At 38.0% G+C, this 19615-nt stretch overlaps 1 protein-coding gene across 1 annotated transcript in view; it reads left to right on the top strand.

Annotated features, from left to right (window-relative positions):
* The window catches only part of PIEZO1 (piezo type mechanosensitive ion channel component 1 (Er blood group)), a gene marked incomplete in the record, with an annotated part of 131609 nt that extends 120489 nt beyond the window's left edge, over window positions 1-11120 (top strand). The window contains 12 exon segments of the mRNA XM_072422653.1: window positions 21-132; window positions 812-959; window positions 1173-1387; window positions 1496-1654; window positions 2603-2750; window positions 3934-4122; window positions 4211-4303; window positions 5271-5443; window positions 5606-5728; window positions 6426-6505; window positions 9276-9471; window positions 10131-11120. Of these exon segments, the coding sequence (XP_072278754.1) occupies window positions 21-132; window positions 812-959; window positions 1173-1387; window positions 1496-1654; window positions 2603-2750; window positions 3934-4122; window positions 4211-4303; window positions 5271-5443; window positions 5606-5728; window positions 6426-6505; window positions 9276-9471; window positions 10131-10380 (1886 nt within the window).
* Between the last annotated feature and the right edge of the window lie 8495 nt (window positions 11121-19615).

Below are 19615 nucleotides of genomic sequence, written 5' to 3'. Positions count from 1 at the left end.
TGCATTTATTGTTCTTTCAGCCCTGAATGCAGGAAAGGATAAACCTCGAGATCCAGAGAAGAAAAAGAGAAAACCAGCAGCTGTCAGAATGAAGATGATGGGGCATAAAGTGGAAACAGTTTTCATTCGCATGTAAGAACAAAGAAAACTGCTATGGGTAGATGTGTGTGCAGTGTATGGCATTCCAGATGATCAGTTTTGCCCAAAGTTCCGTATATTATGGCATGAAGACTGAAGCAGGAAATTTTAATCCTCGCTGCTAGAGAATGAGGCATTATAAGGGGGAGGCTGAGATGGCTAAAAAAGAACTGGCTTTGATGTTTAATAACAATAAAAATTCTACTACAATAGCAAAATGGACAGAAATACATTGAGAGATGTAAACTAAGCACGTGTATGTCAGTTTGTAACCTTATGCTTGGTCCACCAACCAGTTTATGTTTATAAGATTATCAATTTCCTATTTGAAGCTCTCCTTTTGGAAAAGCCAAACTGGTTCCCTTAAAAACCAAAGCAGGGAAGAGAGTGCAATGAACCTTGTGCATTACCAAAAAAAACAAAAACTTTAAATTGAACAAAAAGCAAGTTGCCTGACGGTTTTACTGACCACTTTGCTTCAAAATGTTTAGTTGCTGATCTAGAACAAGTATGTAGCCCTTGAGAGTAGTAACTTCAATTCAACTTTTTTTTACTTAAAAAATCTCTTAAGATTTGAAAATAATTGTCACATAATTATTGGCTAAAAAAAAAAAAAAGATCTCATTCTTGGGTTAAAGCTTTATGAGTTAAGCCCATTGTCTTTCCTTTACAGGGCAAAGGGAGTGTACAAGCCTGTGAAGTCATTCTTCCATGACATCCTACACACTCCATATCGAGCCGCGACAGACGTCTATGCTCTAATGTTCCTTGCCGATGTGGTGGACTTCGTCATCATTGTCTTTGGTTTCTGGGCCTTTGGGGTAAGTGACCTAAGGGCTAGAAAAAGCTATTGCCCAAAGCTACCCAGCATATAGTGCACGAAAAAAATAAGTGCTTATGTATGGTTGGGGTATGTATGGTTGGTTCTTTATTCCCTGTTAAGCTTTACATTTTATGTCAGTACTGGGATAACATAGACATCCCAGATTATTCCTCCTTATATACGATTCTTATATTGGTGTCCCTTGTCCTAGAAACATTCAGCGGCTGCAGACATCACATCATCACTGTCTGATGACCAGGTCCCTGAAGCATTCCTGGTTATGCTCCTCATTCAGTTCTCCACTATGGTGATAGACCGAGCTTTGTACCTCCGAAAAACTGTCCTTGGTAAACTAATTTTTCAAGTGATTCTGGTGATTGGAATTCATGTGTGGATGTTCTTCATCCTTCCAGCTGTGACTGAGAGGTAAGGAAGACCAGAGAACAAAGGACGTTGATACATTTTGACTTTGTTCTATTTAGAAGGATGTAATGTGGTCTGACACGAACACCTTTGCTTTTCTCTTATCTGCAGGATGTTTAGCCAAAACATGGTGGCTCAGCTGTGGTATTTTGTGAAGTGTATCTACTTTGCTCTATCTGCGTATCAGATCCGCTGTGGCTACCCAACCCGCATTCTAGGCAACTTCCTGACCAAGAAGTACAACCATGTTAACCTCTTCCTCTTCCAAGGGTGAGAAGATAGTGATGTCTGAGATAGCGGTTATGGAGATTTTAGCTGTTGTGTTTATTACCTCTGGAATGATTTGTTATTAGCCTTGTCATGAATTAGATTTGATTGTTCTAGATCAGAGGTTGATAAAGTATTGTAGCAGTGGGGTAGCTTGCAGGAGAATCAGAGGGCACTTTTCTTGGAAAGGGAAAAAAAAACAAAAAATATTTATTAGCAACTTATAGTACTGCCTCTTTATGTACAGTGAATGAAACTAAAAATATTTACCAGCACCTTATGCTACTGCCTCTAATGTACAAGTGTTGGTTTATAGGCAAGGGATTTGAGTTCAATGCATCCCCAAAAGGCCCAGCTATAAAACCTTTATCCTCTTGTTAATGGTGGGTGGATATGCCAATAAAGGCAATGCAAGTAGGATCATTCTATGTGTATATTGTAATCCTCTGTAATGTGAATAATGGGGCAGTGGAGCAAAGTGGCTGCCTTGCCTAGGGCTCCATTCTAGTTTGAGTACAGGGGTACACTAAATCTCTGGAAAACTCCTGTAATGAGATTGCTTTTTAAAGTGTCAGGTTTTTCGTCTTCCTGACTATAGTCTGTTCTGTTGTACCTGACCATAGTCTGTTTAGTTGTAGCATCAACAGGAGTCACTTTTGTAATAAAAATAAAATAGTAATAGGTATACTTTGGAGAAGTGAGCTATAATTCAACATCTCACTTTAGGATCTGAGATATTACCAACATAGTCTCCAAAAAGCCAGTGAGTGAGTCAATCATCTGGCATACACAGAAAACTGAATAATGAAAGGCATGTGGGGTGGGCCTTTAATTTTTTTTTAAATTTAAAAAGTTATAAATGACTAATAAACAACTAATTGCTTCTATTTTTATCCTAGTGTGTCGGTTTCTTTGAAAGTTCTGATCTGAATACTATCTTTGTATTTATAGTTTCCGTCTGGTCCCTTTTCTGGTGGAGCTGAGAGCTGTCATGGACTGGGTATGGACAGATACCACCCTCTCCTTGTCCAACTGGATGTGCGTGGAGGACATATACGCCAACATCTTCATCATTAAGTGTAGCCGGGAGACGGAGAAGGTAGGAAGTTAGGAACAATCTACATGAAACGCCATTTAAAATAAAATTCTGATCTGTTCTACGCAGACTTGATATGTATCATTAGGAAAAATCCTTTCCCCAATATTAAGGGCATGCACAAACTTTAATGGTGTTTACTATATACAGATATTCAGAATAGTGAAAGATGTTGCTAGTTAATATTACAAAATGTGCATCTTAGCTGTTCCTGCATACATCGAGCCTACTGTGATTTACATTCACTGCATGGAGTTGTCACTTGATGATCTCTCTTTTATTTAAAACACTAAAATTAATTTAGGAAAAATGAGTTTGTTTTTAGTAAGCATATCATTTGGGTCATTGCATTTACCTGAAAGTTATTTTTTGTGCCACTTTTTCAAGCTTTCCCTTTCATATTTTTTTAAATCAAGAATTTTGACAAATATACACTAGAGGGCTATTGCAATATAAACTTTGCTTTTTAAATTAATACTAAAGCCATCCTTACTCCTTAAAACTGTACTAAACCTTCAATACTCGCCTGTCCCTGTTTCATTGCAATGCACCACCAACTTTTTTTTTTTTCTTTCTGAATGCGATCTTGCTGGGATGCCATAACTCCCATGCAGGCACATAGGAGTTCATCCATTTCCTTCATGTGCAGGGGAAGCTGGGATTTCCTGGAATCTGGCTCTTTGACAGTTTCCTGGCGTTATCAGAAAGGTAAGAGGGGTTATTGCAGAAGGGACATCACCTGTCCCTTTCTGCAGTAGTTACCTGCCTGATTTTAAATTAATAATTTAAATGTATTTGTTAAACATACTTTGCTCAGCAGGATTCAGTTCATACCCGGGCTCATTCTTAGCATGCTGAAAATAGAGTAGGGATGAAGCAACTCCTGTGCACATGTGCAGGAGTTACATCGTCAGGGCCCCTACAATGGGAGGAGAAAAATGCTTCAGGACACCTAAAAAACTGGAAGGTGGCTATAACCTTGGACTGAGACCACAGCTTTGACCTTCCTGCCAGAGGAAAGGAATCCTGATGGGGAAGTATGCCATAAAGTGTAAGTGTGTGGTGCATGCTTACACATTATAGCAAAAGCCTATACATAAAAACAATAATAAAATGCCTTAGCAAGCTGAAATTGTTTTACTCCAAAGGAACCCTTCGGTTTATCACACTTTTTTTTCTTGTACAGAAATATCCTCAGCCCAAAGGTCAGAAGAAAAAGAAGATGGTGAAATACGGGATGGGTGGTCTGATTATCTTCTTCCTCATCTGCATCATTTGGTTCCCTTTGCTCTTTATGTCCTTGGTACGCTCCGTGGTGGGAGTAGTCAACCATCCTATTGATGTGACTGTGACTTTTAAGCTGGGAGGATATGAGGTAGGTAGAAGAAGAGCCGGGACATTTTTTGATACCTGGCAGCCAATCTTCAGCATCCATATCAACTTGGAGTGTGTTTTCTTTCTAGCCTCTGTTTACCATGAGTGCCCAGCAACATTCCATCCAGCCTTTCACCCCACAACAATATGAGGACCTGACCTATGAATTTGAGAGACAGCCAGTAAGTACATGAATGAGAGAGGAGGCAAATGGGCAGATTTGTAATCACAGCTTTAACCACTTTAATGCTATCCCTCTTCATAATCTATATGCTGTCCCAAACTGTAACCCCAATGATATGCCTTCCAGTAACCTTTGCACTCCACACCCCACCATAACTCTAACCCTATCCATACTTATAACCTAATGTTAATCCCATTGGTAAACATTCGTATAATCCCAGCTCTGACACTAAATTCTTACCTTTTTTTTCCTACTCCCCTCTTAACCCTTAAGTCCTAGCACCAGAATCTATTGTTCTGCTTATCAAGCACTTTAAAGTTTAGCAATTTTAGTGAAACAGCTACAATATCCTTTTCCATGCACATCAGCTTAGTCTATACATTATGTGGCCATATTATTCCAAACACCCTTCCAAATGTTTGATTCAGGAGTTTGCAATGAAGGGTAATGGTAATACTTTTGCATACAAATACATTTTAGACAATTGTGTGCTCCCATCCCTGTGGAAATAGAATGAAAAAGGTTGGTAAAGTTACAAAGTAAAGTGCAAATTCACAATAACGCCCATGAATTTCGAATGTCTGATAAGCTAGGTGTGATGGTCAACAAAGATTGTGCATACAGTGTATTTGAGTAGGTATTTTCCTACTCGTGTCATGTTTACAGACAAACAATAGAAACAAATATACTACTAATACTATATGTAGTGTTTTTGGAAGTGAATTTCTTCCCAGAGCACTTGTGATTGAAGACAGTGATCATTTTATATCTATAATTAGTCAGGTAAGTATAATTAATGCAGAATTCATCCAAAAAGAAGCATTTGAAGACATTTAGAGATCTCGCTAAAAAGCAGCTTGTATACTGTTATGCTTTGTTTGAACCAGATTTAGAAATGTGTGATATATTTGTCATATGTTGTAACCTTAAGAATGCACATTACATATCACATTGTCTCTTTTTAGGTAGCTATGCAGTTTATCACTCTGTACAGTTATGAAGACATTGTGACAGCGAGAATAGAGGGCAATTCTGGATCTATATGGGGGATTAGTCCTCCCAGTCGAGACCAGATGAGGGATGAGCTAAGGAATGGATCTTCAGATATTACCCTTAGATTGACCTGGAACTTTCAAAGGTGAGAAATGTCTGGTAAATTGTCTGCTTGGTTTAATGACATTGTACCTTCTCTAATGCAGTACGCAGTGCATATAGTGCAGGACACATTTGCATTTAATATTATTTAACTTCTATGTATAATAAGGCAAATAAATTAAACTCAGCAGTTTGTTTTTTCCAGGGACTTGTCCAAAGGGGGCACCGTTGAAAACACATTTGAGAAGCACACGAAGGACCTGGAGCCGGGAAGTGAGGTGCGGATGCAGCTGGCAGATCTCCTGGAAGGAAAGCGTACAGCCCCAGTGTGAGTGAATTTTGTGGTTTTCTATTTATTGTCTCATCTTTCTTGTAAATATCTGACTATACTACATGGTCTGAGTCTAATGGACAAGTCTATGAATTATTACAAATTCTACAAGAATGTGGAATGCATTCATATTTACCGTCCTAAGAAATGGCAACTGTATTTCCTCAAAATCAAACTAATCCTAGACCTATGGAGAATCTACATCTAGAATAGACCAGGTGACTGCTATGGTACCCAGTTACAATAAAAACAATTCCACTCTTTTTATATGTACATAACATTTAATATTTTGCCACAATAATCCCAATAATGGTTATTGCACATTAGTCTTAAAAATATTTACCTAGATATCCTTTAGTTCCTATTTATTCAGGCAGGGTTATTGCAGCTAAAACCAGATATCCATTACTAGGCTTTGACATGAGATAATTTTCAAAAAACAGTTATAAGATGTGATCATATTAGGATTTAGTTTACAAAGTAGTGAATGCTTTGTAGATCTAAAAAGAACAAAAATAGTACTAGTGTGCTCCAAAACACAACCTTTACCTATTATAAGTACCATACAACCCCTAGTTGCCCCTCATGTTTCCATCAAGGTATTGCATTTATTTATAAAGTACTTTCAGATCTTAAGGACGCAGTTTATTATCGGTATAGCAGTGCTGGTCATGTGATTCTGTTTGTTTTACAGTTGTGTCTCACACTTGTTTCCAAAATACATTCGTGCCCCCAACGGCCCAGAAGCCAACCCTGTGAAACAGTTACAGCCAGGTACGAATATAATCTTTGAGATCATTTAATTTTTTCTCCCAAAATATTTGACTGTTTTTGTCTTTGTTATATTGGTTTGTGACTTAAAATGTTGTGTAGGCATCATCGGTTAATAGAACCACAAAATATTCCAAATTGACAGAGCTGTTACAGATTATTTATTATAACAATACTTTAATTTGCCCTTTTAGTGGGACAACAATAACTGTACACTTTAGGCATAACACCCTAAAGGCATTGGTTTCAACTGGGTATTCCAATTTTCTTCCACATTCCAAAAACATGCAGTTAGGTTAGTTGGTTTCCCCAAAAAAGCCTTAAGTACCTAAGGTTAGGTGACCTTAGGTAAGGAACTATGACTTTGGTAGGGACATTAGATTGTGAGCCCCTTTAAGGGACAGCTAGTGACATGACTATGGACTTTGTAAAGAGCTGCGTAATCTGTTGGCAGTAAAAAAACTTGATCATAATAATAAAAGATGTCTAAACAACCCATTTCTAAAATATTATGCTTGTTAATAAAGCAACATTGAAAATATATATATTTTTGTTTTAGATTGGTTTACCTACCATAGCAAAGAGGCAAAAGTAATAAGGGTTCTGTAGAAGAGTTCAGCTTCCCGCTCTCCAATTTATAATGTGCAATGCAGTGTAGCCACCCCTATAGGACTTATATACAAGTATTCAAGAAGAAAAGAAGAGGGGCCTCAAGCCTGTTTTTCAAGTATTATATTTTTCAAAGTTGGTTACAAGTGATAATATACATCAAGGCATATTTGTATATATCCATCTCCCATTTTATAATCATGCGATGAATGCTGCTGGACTAAACATGGATTACATATCCTAGGTAATAGTAATAATGTATAGTGTAAATAGCCGAAAAAGAATGTCTCGTTACTCTATGCGTTTCGCCTAATAAGAATTTCTTAGGGGTATGTAACAGACGTGTACGCTTGTAACCAACTTTGTAAAATATAATACTTGAAAAACAGAAGCAGATAGTGAGGTGTGGTTCAAAAGCTTTAATATTTACTTTGTTTTATTATGATTTGTACACAAAAAACACTTAGAAGGGGTACAAGGTGAGGCAGGCAAACGTAGAAGTGGGAAAAAAACTTTACACTAGACTTTTTTTGACATTTATTTATGCTGCTGAAGCTGAGAAGCTGAAAATAAAATATGGAGGGGGAGGACACCTGAGACAAAAGAAAGGTAAAAGTACAGATAAACAAAATGATAAGCAGAAGCACTGCAGGTTCTTGGGTACATTTTCCTCCTTAGAAATAGCAGCAGTGCCTTAGATCTTGCACTATGGATACACATGGTAATGGGGCTCAGGGAACTGGAGGGTGCACTGCTATTTCTCTGGAAGGTATTCCATACAAAATGGAGATTTTTCTGCCACCTATTACCTATATTATGGCAAATATTGGCTGGACTAAACATGGATTACCTATCCCAGGTAATAGTAATAATGTATAGCGTAAATAGTCGGAAAAGAGTGTCTTGTTACATGACGCGTTTTGCCTAATAAGGCTTTCTCAGGGGTATGTAACGGACGTGTACTCTTGTAACCAAGTTTGTAAAATATAACACTTGAAAAACAGCCTTGAAGCCCCTTTCTCTCCTTTTCTTCTTGAATACAAATAATGGTTCCACTAAAAATGCACTGCACTATGGATGCTGTCACTGAATAAAGGCAAATTAAGGGTCTAGTACCCAGTATTGCCTCTGATTTCCCACCGCTGATCTTTCCTCTATTACTATCTAACCGTGCCCGGTTCTGCGCTGTGTCTGTGTGGAGGCGCCAATCATGGTAGAGATCTGATAGCTGGCATTGTAATATTAAAGAAGCAGATAGTGAGGTGTGGTTCAAAAGCTAAATTATTGACTTTTTTTTTTATTATGATTGGCTTACAAAAAACACTTTTAGAAGGGGAACAAGGTGAGGCAGGCAAAGGTATATAAGTGGGCAAAAAAACTTACACTAGACTTTTTCGTGACATGCTGCTGAGAAGCTGAAAGTAAAATATGGTGGAGACTGATAGCAGTCAGCCTCCTGGAGGGGGAGGACACCTGAGCGAAAAGAGAGGTAAAAGTACAGATAAATAAAATGATAAAGCAGAAGCACTGCAGGTTCTCAGGTACATTTTCCTCCTTAGAAAGAGCAGCAGTGCCTTAGATCTTGCACTCTGGATATGCATGGCTATGGGACCCACGGAACTGGAGGTGCACTGCTATTTCTTTAGGAGGTATTCCATACAAAATGTAGATTTTTCTGCCACTTCAAATACCACTTTTAGGTATTCCCTATAATATGGCAAATCTCTTTAAATACAGGTTCACTGTAACAAGGAAATTAAATTTGCAGGATTATCTTAAACAGCAATTCTGCCTTTAGTGACATGTCTTTAAAGCTCCCCCCTTAGTGTAACCCACATAGTAAAATATACTCTACTTTGGTCTTTGTTGTGCAGCGCTGCCCAGTTTCACAAAACCTTGGTACAAAGTCTTAGTTGTACCATGAGCCTGCACTTACAGCCTATAGAATTATTAAGGCCTTCACATATTCACATTAGGCACCAGGACTTTGCTATACAAAGGCTTTGGCAGCAGGCAGGGCTACATGGGGAAGATCTGCAAAGTGTTGCTGTAGAGAAATCTTTTACTCTGTGGGTTACACAGAGGTGACATTTAAAGGGGAACATTATGTTTATTGTATGTTTAGGATTGTTGTTATTATAAATGGTGTAATTGTTTTTGGCAGATGAAGAAGAGAGTTATCTCAATGTGACGGTTCAGCTGAATCGTAAGAAAATAGGGGATGGAAGTGACAACAGCAGCTTCTTAGAGTGGTGGGTGATCAACCTGGAAGGCTGCAAGAATGATTGTGATATCCTTCCTATGGTCATATTTAATGACAAAGTCAGTCCTCCAAGCCTAGGCTTCCTGGCAGGATATGGGTGAGTATCCCAAATGTATTAAAAGAATTAAACTATTGCCTTCAGAAAAACTTAGGCCAAGTGCAAATGGACCAGTACTCATCTCCAATGTCTCTGGTCCAACACAATTATTTGATTGGCACAAACAACTTATACAGCAACCACCACACAATATTTTTTTATACAAATCTGCTATTATTTTAATCATATGTTTTCGGTCTTTAATCGGTTGAGGCATTTAACCATGGATAGAATTTGCTTTGATAAGAAAACAATGCACCTTGTGTTTTCACTTCGTGTGATCACATAAGTAAAAAATGCAAAAAGACTAACTTGGGCATTTCCTAATATGGGGAATATTAAAAACCATTTTTCCCACTATTGTGGTTTGCAGTCCTGTTCACATTGTTACCTAGAGAGGATGTCAAGGGAATTCTTCTAAGCAAGGGACACAGACATCTGTAATAAACTCAGAGGTTTCCCATCCTTCTCTGCTGTATACAAATCTTGGGCAGAACCAAAAAAAAAATAAAACAAATGCACAGTTGGCCTGATCGAGGCTCTCTGCTGAACCAATGTTGTTTATTGTATTAGGTAGTAATCAATGGCAGCTCATTATAAGACAGATTACATAGATCCTTGGTAAAATACTTAATTTGTAACCATTCTCTTTGATACAGGATTATGGGACTGTACGTTTCAATTGTCCTCGTCATCGGGAAGTTTGTGCGTGGCTTCTTCAGTGAGATCTCCCACTCCATCATGTTTGAGGAGCTCCCGTGCGTTGACAACATTCTTAAGCTGTGCCAGGACATCTATGTGGTGCGTGAGCGCGGTGAGCTGGAGTTGGAGGAAGAGCTTTATGCCAAACTTATCTTCTTGTATCGATCACCAGAGACTATGATTAAATGGACCGTGGAGAAGGACTAAGACGGTGATGATTACCAAGTACCAAAGCAATAATTGTGTTGGATATGAAATGCTGGGGCTGCCTGAAAGCCAGAGTAAGTGACATGAAGTAGAGGATTACACATCCTCCGGGCCTAAACTTATTTATGTGATGTCTGCGGAATGAACCCAGTCTCAGAAAAAGAGAAAAGTACTGGAGAAAACTAGAGACCTTTTCTTAAAGATCTCCCAGAATCCTTCTCTCTACGATGCTGCTCAACCAACATTTGGACAAGTTTTAAACTTGTCAATGAGAATCTTGCTGAGGTGAAGACATATGTGCACATTTTTTATTTTAATGGAAAGTCAAAGCATAGAACTTCTGACCAAAGTTCTAGCAAGAGAGGAGATCAAAAAGCTTTTATTTATATACTGGTATAAAAAAGACTGTGGAAGATGCCGTGGTGTGCAAACTGCTGTGCACCATCTAGAGACAGCGGCTGACCAATCAGATGGCAGCGACTGCCTCTTACTGACTGTGCTTATCTAATACTGTACCAGAGACCTTCTTCTGATGTGCAATAATGCAGTGCCGGAAATCCGCCTGCCAAGATTTCTGCCTCCATTTTTTGCTTTCTGAACAAAACTGAAAAAATACATTTTCACAAGAAGTTGTTTTTTTTACTGTTAAAATGGCATCTGTGAAAGAAAACCTTTTGTTGTATGTTTATTTTCAGTTGATTGTATTGTTTTACTATCTATGAATTAAAAAAAGAACCTTGTATAGTTTCATAAGTATTTTCTTTGCCATTGCTTTCCTCTCCTGAACAAACCTGCACCTGCATTGAATAACAATGAGTAATCTATCCAAGTCTATTCTCAAGCCTGAAATAGGAAACATCCCTCTGGGATCATGCCACGGCATCGTTATGGGTTCATACACCCGGCCTGCCTCTCTGGGATACAGTCTGGAGGTTTAATAAAAGCATTGTACAAGTTACTGTAGTTCTATTAGATCTCTCTGCAGTAAGAATGATTTTTTTGCTCCGAATTCTACCTTTGCGATCCACCCGTCAACAGTCTGGGCTGCACATAAGTGAGCAGTTTGTGCCTCTCAATGATACACCAATGATCTTTTTGGCTATCTATAAGAGTGACATTCTTCTCACTGACCACCACACTAATATACTGTGATCCATGGATATGGTAATTATAGCCGGGAGTTTCCCAAAGTTATTTCTGGGGTTCCCTGTGTTCCAAAGGTCAAGTAGTAGATCATTCCATCACTATTCATCCCTGATATTCATGACTGTACAGAAGGAGTTTGTCAATCTCCCAAAACATTTCTAACTCATTGGGTTTGATTTAATAAAGATCTCCAAGGCCGGAGAATAGCCTTTCTTTAGTTTAGCTAGGTGTCTTTCTTCTTTAGTGTAGCTGGGTGATACAGCAAACCTGAAATGCATCTGGTCCAGGATTCAAAGCAAATGACTTTTAAAGAAATTCATTTCAGGTTTGCTGGATCACCCAACTTTAATGCTGAAAGTGCATCCTCTCCAGCCTTGGAGAGCTTTAATAAATCAGGCCGATTATCTGCGAACTGTTCCTCCTTATACAATATTTCAGTTGGTACTCAATGACCCCAATCCCCTCCAAACTGGATAAAATCCATTCATATCTTGTCTCATCAGGTATGCCTAAGTTGTCCTCTTTACACAATGAGCGTTTAAAGACCTAAATTTCTATGGTAGGACTTCAATGGGTTAACAATTAAAAATAGGCAAAGCACCTAGCTGTGATGGCCTCATCTTATTGTATTATAATTGCAGTGTTCAGAATGGTAATGTATCATCTTTATTGCAGTGTGGCCACAGACAACAGCGAGCCCCTGTGAAAAAATTGACTAACCCCCACTCGCCCTCATCTATGTCTTTATCGTTTTTTGTTTTTTTTTGTCTTCCTGGATGATCCAGCAAACATAGAATTCCTATTAAATAGCATGTTTTCAATCCTGGACCAGACCATTTCCTGGTTTGCTGAATCACTCAGATTCACTGTTGAAAATGTAACTTCTCCAGCCTTGGAGAGCTTTAATAATTCAGGCCCAATGTCTTGAAGAAGAGACACATGCAGTATCGGGTATCGGGGTGAGTATATTATTTTAATTATTTTATAACACATTTGTCGTATAGGACGCACTAACTTTTCCCCCCAGTTTTGGGGAAGAAAAAGTGCGTCTTATACGGCAAAAAATACGGTATTTCATTTTTAAGAAAAACAACAAAAAAGTGCGCAGAAGAAGGAGCAGCCAAAGTCTCCGGTATCACCAAAGGCTCTGCGCTCCAATTCACTATTGAATGGTGATCAAGAAGGAAAGAGGCAGAGCTGCACCTTTTTTTTTTTTTTTTTTTTGTGTGTTACACCTAAATAAAAACAAAAAAACATGCGGAGAACTTGCAAACTCCATGCAGATAATGTCCTGACTGAGATTAGAACTTGGGACCGAGCTGTAAACAGTTTTCATGCACCAGTTCATAGTACTGGCTGCAAATCATGGTTTCTGTGCGTAATTCTTGTCTGTTTTGTATTAATGTTGAAAAAAAAGAGTATTTTATATCAGATTTGTAGACATAAAGTTTATGTTTTTTATTTTAGATTTGTGGACATAAATTTAAGGCCTTTGTTAGAAAAGCCAGATTTCACTTCCATTGATGAAAACTAAATGGGTAAACATATTACATTGTTATTGATAAACTCAACAACAATGTAATATATTGCAGCGTACCAGTCCTTTGATATAGTGGCTGCTTTTGTTTTATTTCTTCTGACATTTTGAGTACAGAAAAATCCTGTGGACCATGCCAGAAATAAAAAAATGTCTTGTGAAGAGAATTAGAAGATGTAATCTTAATAAGATAAGATAAAATAATCTTGTTTTTTTTTTTCCTGAAAACTGCTAATCCTATCACCGTTCCTCCTTGTATAAGCAAAGGCAAATATGGTTGAAGTTTACCAAAGTAACATCCAATGCAGTGAGTGTAGCCACAAAGGGACGTTTTATTAGCAGGGTGGCCAGGGGACACACAGCCTTTATATAGGATATATAACAGCGCTGCATAATATGTTGGCGCTACATAAATACTGTTTAAATTTTTAATAATAATAATCACCTTATCCAAGAAATTATCATTTTGATATATATTAAATTCTTGTTTTGGGGTTTAGTTTTACTTTAAATACACAATAAATGCATTTCAGTACAGTTCCATGCATTTTAAAGATGCAATACTTGTATTGGGTGTGTACATTTTATGGCATTATTTTTTTCTGTTCCTTCATTTCCTAGACTTGTGAACCCTAAAAAATAAAATATTTTTATGCATTTGTTTAATTTTTGCAGAGCACGTTTGTAAACTGCATGCTATCTCTTTTTTTTTTGTGCTTGGTGAGAAGGGAAACAGTTAAAAAATTACATTTTTGTTTGTCACTGTATTTTATTTATGTTGTGAAATGTAACATGTGATTAGAAACCAGGAAAGTATGAAGGGCCCCACTGTAAATCTGTGTAAGGCATGAATATAGGGTATATAATATTGAAGTGAGTTGACGGAGCGAGTTAGGTAAAATACATTAGCCCAGCAGTCGCCAACCTTTCGGACCTCACGGACCACTAAATTCATTAAATTTTAAATCCTGCGGACCACTATTATCAATTTTTTAAAAAAGATAAATACATTTGTACAATAATGATCTTCCTAATGGTGCTGACAAGGACTGTGGAGGCTCTGATTCATTGATCAGCTCACGGTTAAGTGAAGTATTACTATTGTTACTATTATCATTAGTTGTATTATCTTTGGTATTACTAAGGAAATGTAAAATATTAGTTTGCTTTTTCTTATTATGGGTTTATTTCATTCAAATCTTAGCCCAAACAAGAAATGAGAGTTATCAAAATCAAACTATTTGATGCCATTAACCTCCCTAGTGGTTCATTTCTTTCCTGTTTTATATGTCTATAAGCAGTACATTGTTTTTCATGAAAATTTATTTTACAGTATAATATAATAGTATGAGTATAATAAAGTTTGAAACACAAAATCATGTAAAAACAATAAATTGAATAATTGTAAAAAATCTTTATATTTAAAAAAAAAAATTTAAATAAAAAAAAATATATACATTATACTCATAATATTATATATATTGTAAAATAAATGTTCTTGAAAACAATGTACTGCTTTTACACATATAAATCTGCTGTATTGCATTCTATACAGTTATTTTGTATTGAATGCAATACAAATGGATTTTGAATTTTCCGCCCCGCCGGCAACGTACACACACACACCGACGTCACCGGGAAGAAGAAAGAAGACAGAGATCACGGCGATGGATGGCGCGGGATGTCGGCAGATCAGGTAAGCGCTCTATTTACTAACCTTCCCATAGGTTTACCTACCCCGAGTGTGACTTAGGGTTACCACTTTTAGCAACTTTTTTCTACCCCGAGTCACACTCGGGGTTACTGCTAGGGAGGTTAAATATAAAAAGTAAAGAAAACACACAGTTAGGTCATACTTACCTAAAAGAGCATCTAAGAAATAAAAAAATAAAGTAAAACAATCAGATGCGAATCGGTATTGGCGGAGCGGGGTGACTGTTGTAATGGTGGAAACAATACTGAAGTGTACGGCTCGGCAACGGTTGCCTCATACAACTTAACACTACACTGACCTCACCCATGTTTCTAGTACAGTTTGTGAATTTAGTGCAATATAAAGGTGAAGATTCCTTTTTAAGACCAGGATTAAGGGTACACACAGTAAGTAAGAAAATACCTGGAGTTTCAAGCTCATCTTGTATCAAACCTGTGCTTTGCCCATTTTCCAATTGCCTCCCTTTCCGGCAAAACATATTTACCTTTCACACACTCACCTTATGCCAGAGTTAAAGAAAATACCCAACATTTCCAGAGGTGTAGGAGCATATGATGCACTGCTCATTCTTGCAAACTGGCTTAGCACAAACTTCTGCCAAAGTACACTGGAAGGCACAGGGGTGAACCTGTTTGCACAGTGTAACCACAACTATACCTGAGTATGTTAGAGGAACTGCTGTGTGTGGTACAATTACCAGCTGGGCAATGTCGTCAACCAAAGCTACATTTGTGCCCTCATCGCCATCATGGTAAGTGATACATAACTGGGGAATATTTTTTTGCACATCAGTATGTATATGTAATAACCCTATTTCCATCTTAACTATTGCAAACATATTTACTCAGTAGAGAAATTGTTGGTGATATATTAGTTATTTACAGTTACCAGCACACATAACTGTAAATACCTGGCGAGAGTCTGCACAGGCAAGTCTTGCTTCATAAACTCTGCACATGGGACTGGTAATTTTTATGGACTACAATAAATATATACTTTCTCAAACAAATGTTGCATTTACCTAACTAATTCTTCATTTCTTAGAAAAAGACAATTGAGAAATTCAGCTATAAAAAATTTGAATTTTAGATGGAATATAAAGTATTTTTAGCGTCCCCTGGTTTTAAGTTCATATCACTCTTCTTATTATTAAAGCAATTTTTTGGAAATTTTATTAATTACCTAAAGACATTTATAGACTGGCCACTAGAAGGATTTCACACAAATTGCAAGTGCTCCTAACCACACTTATAACACCATTCCTATTTGCTAACCAGCCACAGGTGAGGTGCATTCATTTCAATAAAGCAGACTTGCATTAAGAGGACAGAGCATTAAAGCACAACCAATGTGTATCTTTGCAAAGCAGGAATCAGTCTGCATATGTAATAAGCAAATATGGTTGCCCCAATAACCTATGCAAAACACATTGATAACATTGTTTGGATCAAGTGAAATAGATATAGTGTACTACATGATGTAAATGATTTTATTACAGTGTTCTATCTAAAGAGAGAGAGAGATAGAGATGGTGGATTATGTTAAGACTACATACTTTTCATCCACAGGGCATGAGTAGATTGATTTTATGAGCATGAGAAAATGTAAACCAACTTCCAGGTCACCAGATCTCAGCCTGAAGAGGTTCTGGAGCAATGCCCAAAACCGCATTATCCACCAACTTTATCAGAAAGTAATCTGATTATATGGAATCACATTGTCCCTTTTTTTTTCATCAGACCTCATGTCACTTGTAGAATTTGTGCAAAGGGGTGGTCAAACTGTACTAGCGGTCATTTACAAAGTGAAGCTGTACTCGCCTTGCAGGCAATACTTTTTGTTATTATTACACAGTATTTATAAGGGATTCTCTTGAAAACAAATGTATTTGATTATTACTTATTAATATTATTACACAGTATTTATATAGCACTGTACAAAGTATATAGTCATGTCACTTACTATCCCTCAAAGGAGCTCACAATCTAATGTCCCTACCATAGTCATAAGTCATTAATGTAGTCTAAGATCAATTTTAGGGGGAAGCCTATTAACCCAACTGCATGTTTTTGGGATGTGGGAGGAAACTGGAGTACCCGGAGGAAACCCACACAAACACAGGGAGAACCTGCAAACTCCATGCAGATATGTGTCCTTGCCAAGATTCGAACCTGGGACCTAGCGCTGCTTTGTATACCCAAAACAAACATCCTCATATATTGAATGTAGATAAAAAAGAGGGACCTGACTAGGAGGGGAAACAAAAGATAAGAAAAATAGGGGAAGAGAGAATAGAGGTGAAAGGAGGGCCGGGAACAGTGACGGACGGGGAAAGAGTGGACCCATAGTTAACTATCCATAGGGTCAAACACAGCATGAGAATCTCTCAAAGTGAGAGTAGATTCTTATCGAAATCAGCAGCCAAATAATTATTTATCCAAACCACTTGGAAGATACCCATGGTATGATATAATTTAGCTGCCAATAATTAATTGAGAAAATACCAGTTAAGCTTGTGTTTTACTTGGTTCACTGTAGGTTTACTTGAAGGCCAGGCCATTGCAAGTGTTTGCTTGGCCGAGGTAAAAACGAAATTCAGAATCTTGAATTGGTGCTTAGTCCGATTTGGTTTGAAGAGTAGTAATGCCTCATATGGGTCTTTGCGCATAGAATGTCCCAATACTGTGTACACCAGTTGATAGACTCCTATCCAGAAACATTTTATTTTTGGGCAGGTCCACCATACATGATAAAGCATTCCCTCTTCACCGCATTGTCTGAAGCACAGGTTGGACAGTTTGATTAAATTTTGCAAGTCTAGCTGGGACCAAATACCATTGCATAAGCAATTTCTAATTAGCCTTATGATAGCCTGCAAGGACTATGCCATGTGCCACCGTGTCCCAAATCTGTGCCCATTGTGTATCATCTAATGGTGTACCAATATCCTCTTCCGTCCTGGCTGCATACCCTGGTTTACTGGACACTTCTGCTGTTAGCAGGGAATTAGAGATTAGAGAAATAATTCCCTTGTGTGCGACAAGGGATTGTGGGTGTGCTTAAAGCACGTTTATTTTTTTGGTATCCAAATTAAAGGATAGCATGAAATGAATCATAACAGAATAGCAAAACCATTAAACAAAACATGGTACTAAGGTAAATGTTGAGGTGGTCCCTGTTCAAGTTTGCATTCCTTTAGTTCATAATACTGTGTATACCCCTCGTTAACAGAATTGTTGGTGTGCATTTTTTTTGACAGTTCTGGATAAAGCCCTCAATGTTCTTAGGTGGTAAAGCTGACCCTTTGTTTTGCCAAAAGGCCTCCAGGTCCTATAAAGTCTTAGGTGAACCTTGCATGAACTGCACATTTGACATCTCACCAAAGTTGTTCAATGATATTAAAGTCAGTAGACTGCTATGGCAGCTTCAGCATTTTCTTTTTTTTTTCTTCTCCAAGGATCAACTTAGCCTTGTGTTTGAGATCATTGTGATGTTGGAAATTCTAAGTACATCCCCTGTATAGCTTCAAGGCTGATGAATGTAAGATGTCCTGGTAGTTACAGAGTAGGTTAGGATGGAAAAAAGTCCATAAAGTTCAACCACCAAGGAAATAAACATATCCCTGGTATAAAACCCTATAAGACATATTTGGTCCAGAGGAAGGCAAAAAAACCCTGGTACAATTTGCTTCAGCGCAAAAAAAATTCCTTCCTGATTCCATGAGGCAATCGGATGTTCCCTGGATCAGCAGTCACTGGGCTTATTTTCTGTGCTCCTAGAAAAATATACAGCTTTTTCTTAAAGCAATCTATATTAGTTGCTGAAACTCCTTCCTGAGGGAGCCGATTCCACATTTTCACAGACCTTACAGTGAAGAATCCTTTCCTTATCCGGAGCTTTCCTCCAGACACAAAGAGTGCCCTCTTGTTCTATGTAATGATAAAGTGAATATTTGGGAAGAGAGTTCTCTATATGGACCATTTATATATTTATACAGGGTGATCATATCCCCCTTATACGTCTCTTCTCAAGGGAGAACAGATTCAGTTCAGCTAATCTCTCCTCATAGCTGAGCTCCTCCATTCCTTTTATTAATTTAGTTGCCCTTCACTGCACTCCCTCCAATTCCACAATGTCCTTTTTGTGAACTGGTGCCAAAAACTGCACTGCATATTCCAGATGTGGTCTGACCAATGCTTTGTACAGGGGCAGGATTATGTCTCCATCTCTGCACTCTATTCCTCTTTTTATACAAGAAAGTACTTTGCTAGCTTTAGATATTGCAGCTTGGCATTGCATGCTGTTATTAGGTCTATGATCTACCAGAACCCCCAGATCCTTTTCCATTTCTAACTCCCCCAAATGTATTCCCCCTGGACAGTATGAAGCATGCAGGGGAGAACCTGGCAAACTCCATGCAGACAGTGCCCTGGTGGAGATTCAAATCTGGGCCCCAGCGCTGCAAAGGCCAGAGTGCTAACCACTGAGCCACCATGCTGCCCATTCCAATAACCTAAGCAATGGACACACAAACTTTATACAAATATCTGACACTCCTACATGTGTCTGGGTGCTTGTTCCCCATTGTTATTCCTCAGTATGTGGCCTGGGGCTGTGATATTCTTTGATTCCTTGCATAAATTGTGTTGTCATAAAACACTTTCTTGTACATTGAAATGCAATGCTGCACAATAGCTTTATAGTCTTCCAATGCAAGTCACAGCAAGGGGTGATTGTGCTGCTTCATCTGCAAGTCATTGGCTTTATGTAAAGCAAGTCACAGGCAGACTCGCAGCTTGGATTCATGTTGCAGGCAATAGGGAAGGAAATGGGAATAT

Source organism: Pyxicephalus adspersus, chromosome 9, assembly GCF_032062135.1.
Source record: "Pyxicephalus adspersus chromosome 9, UCB_Pads_2.0, whole genome shotgun sequence".
NCBI lineage: Eukaryota > Metazoa > Chordata > Amphibia > Anura > Pyxicephalidae > Pyxicephalus > Pyxicephalus adspersus.
The sequence above is the reverse complement of the archived record's forward strand: the minus strand, read 5'-3'. Positions and strand labels throughout refer to the sequence as shown.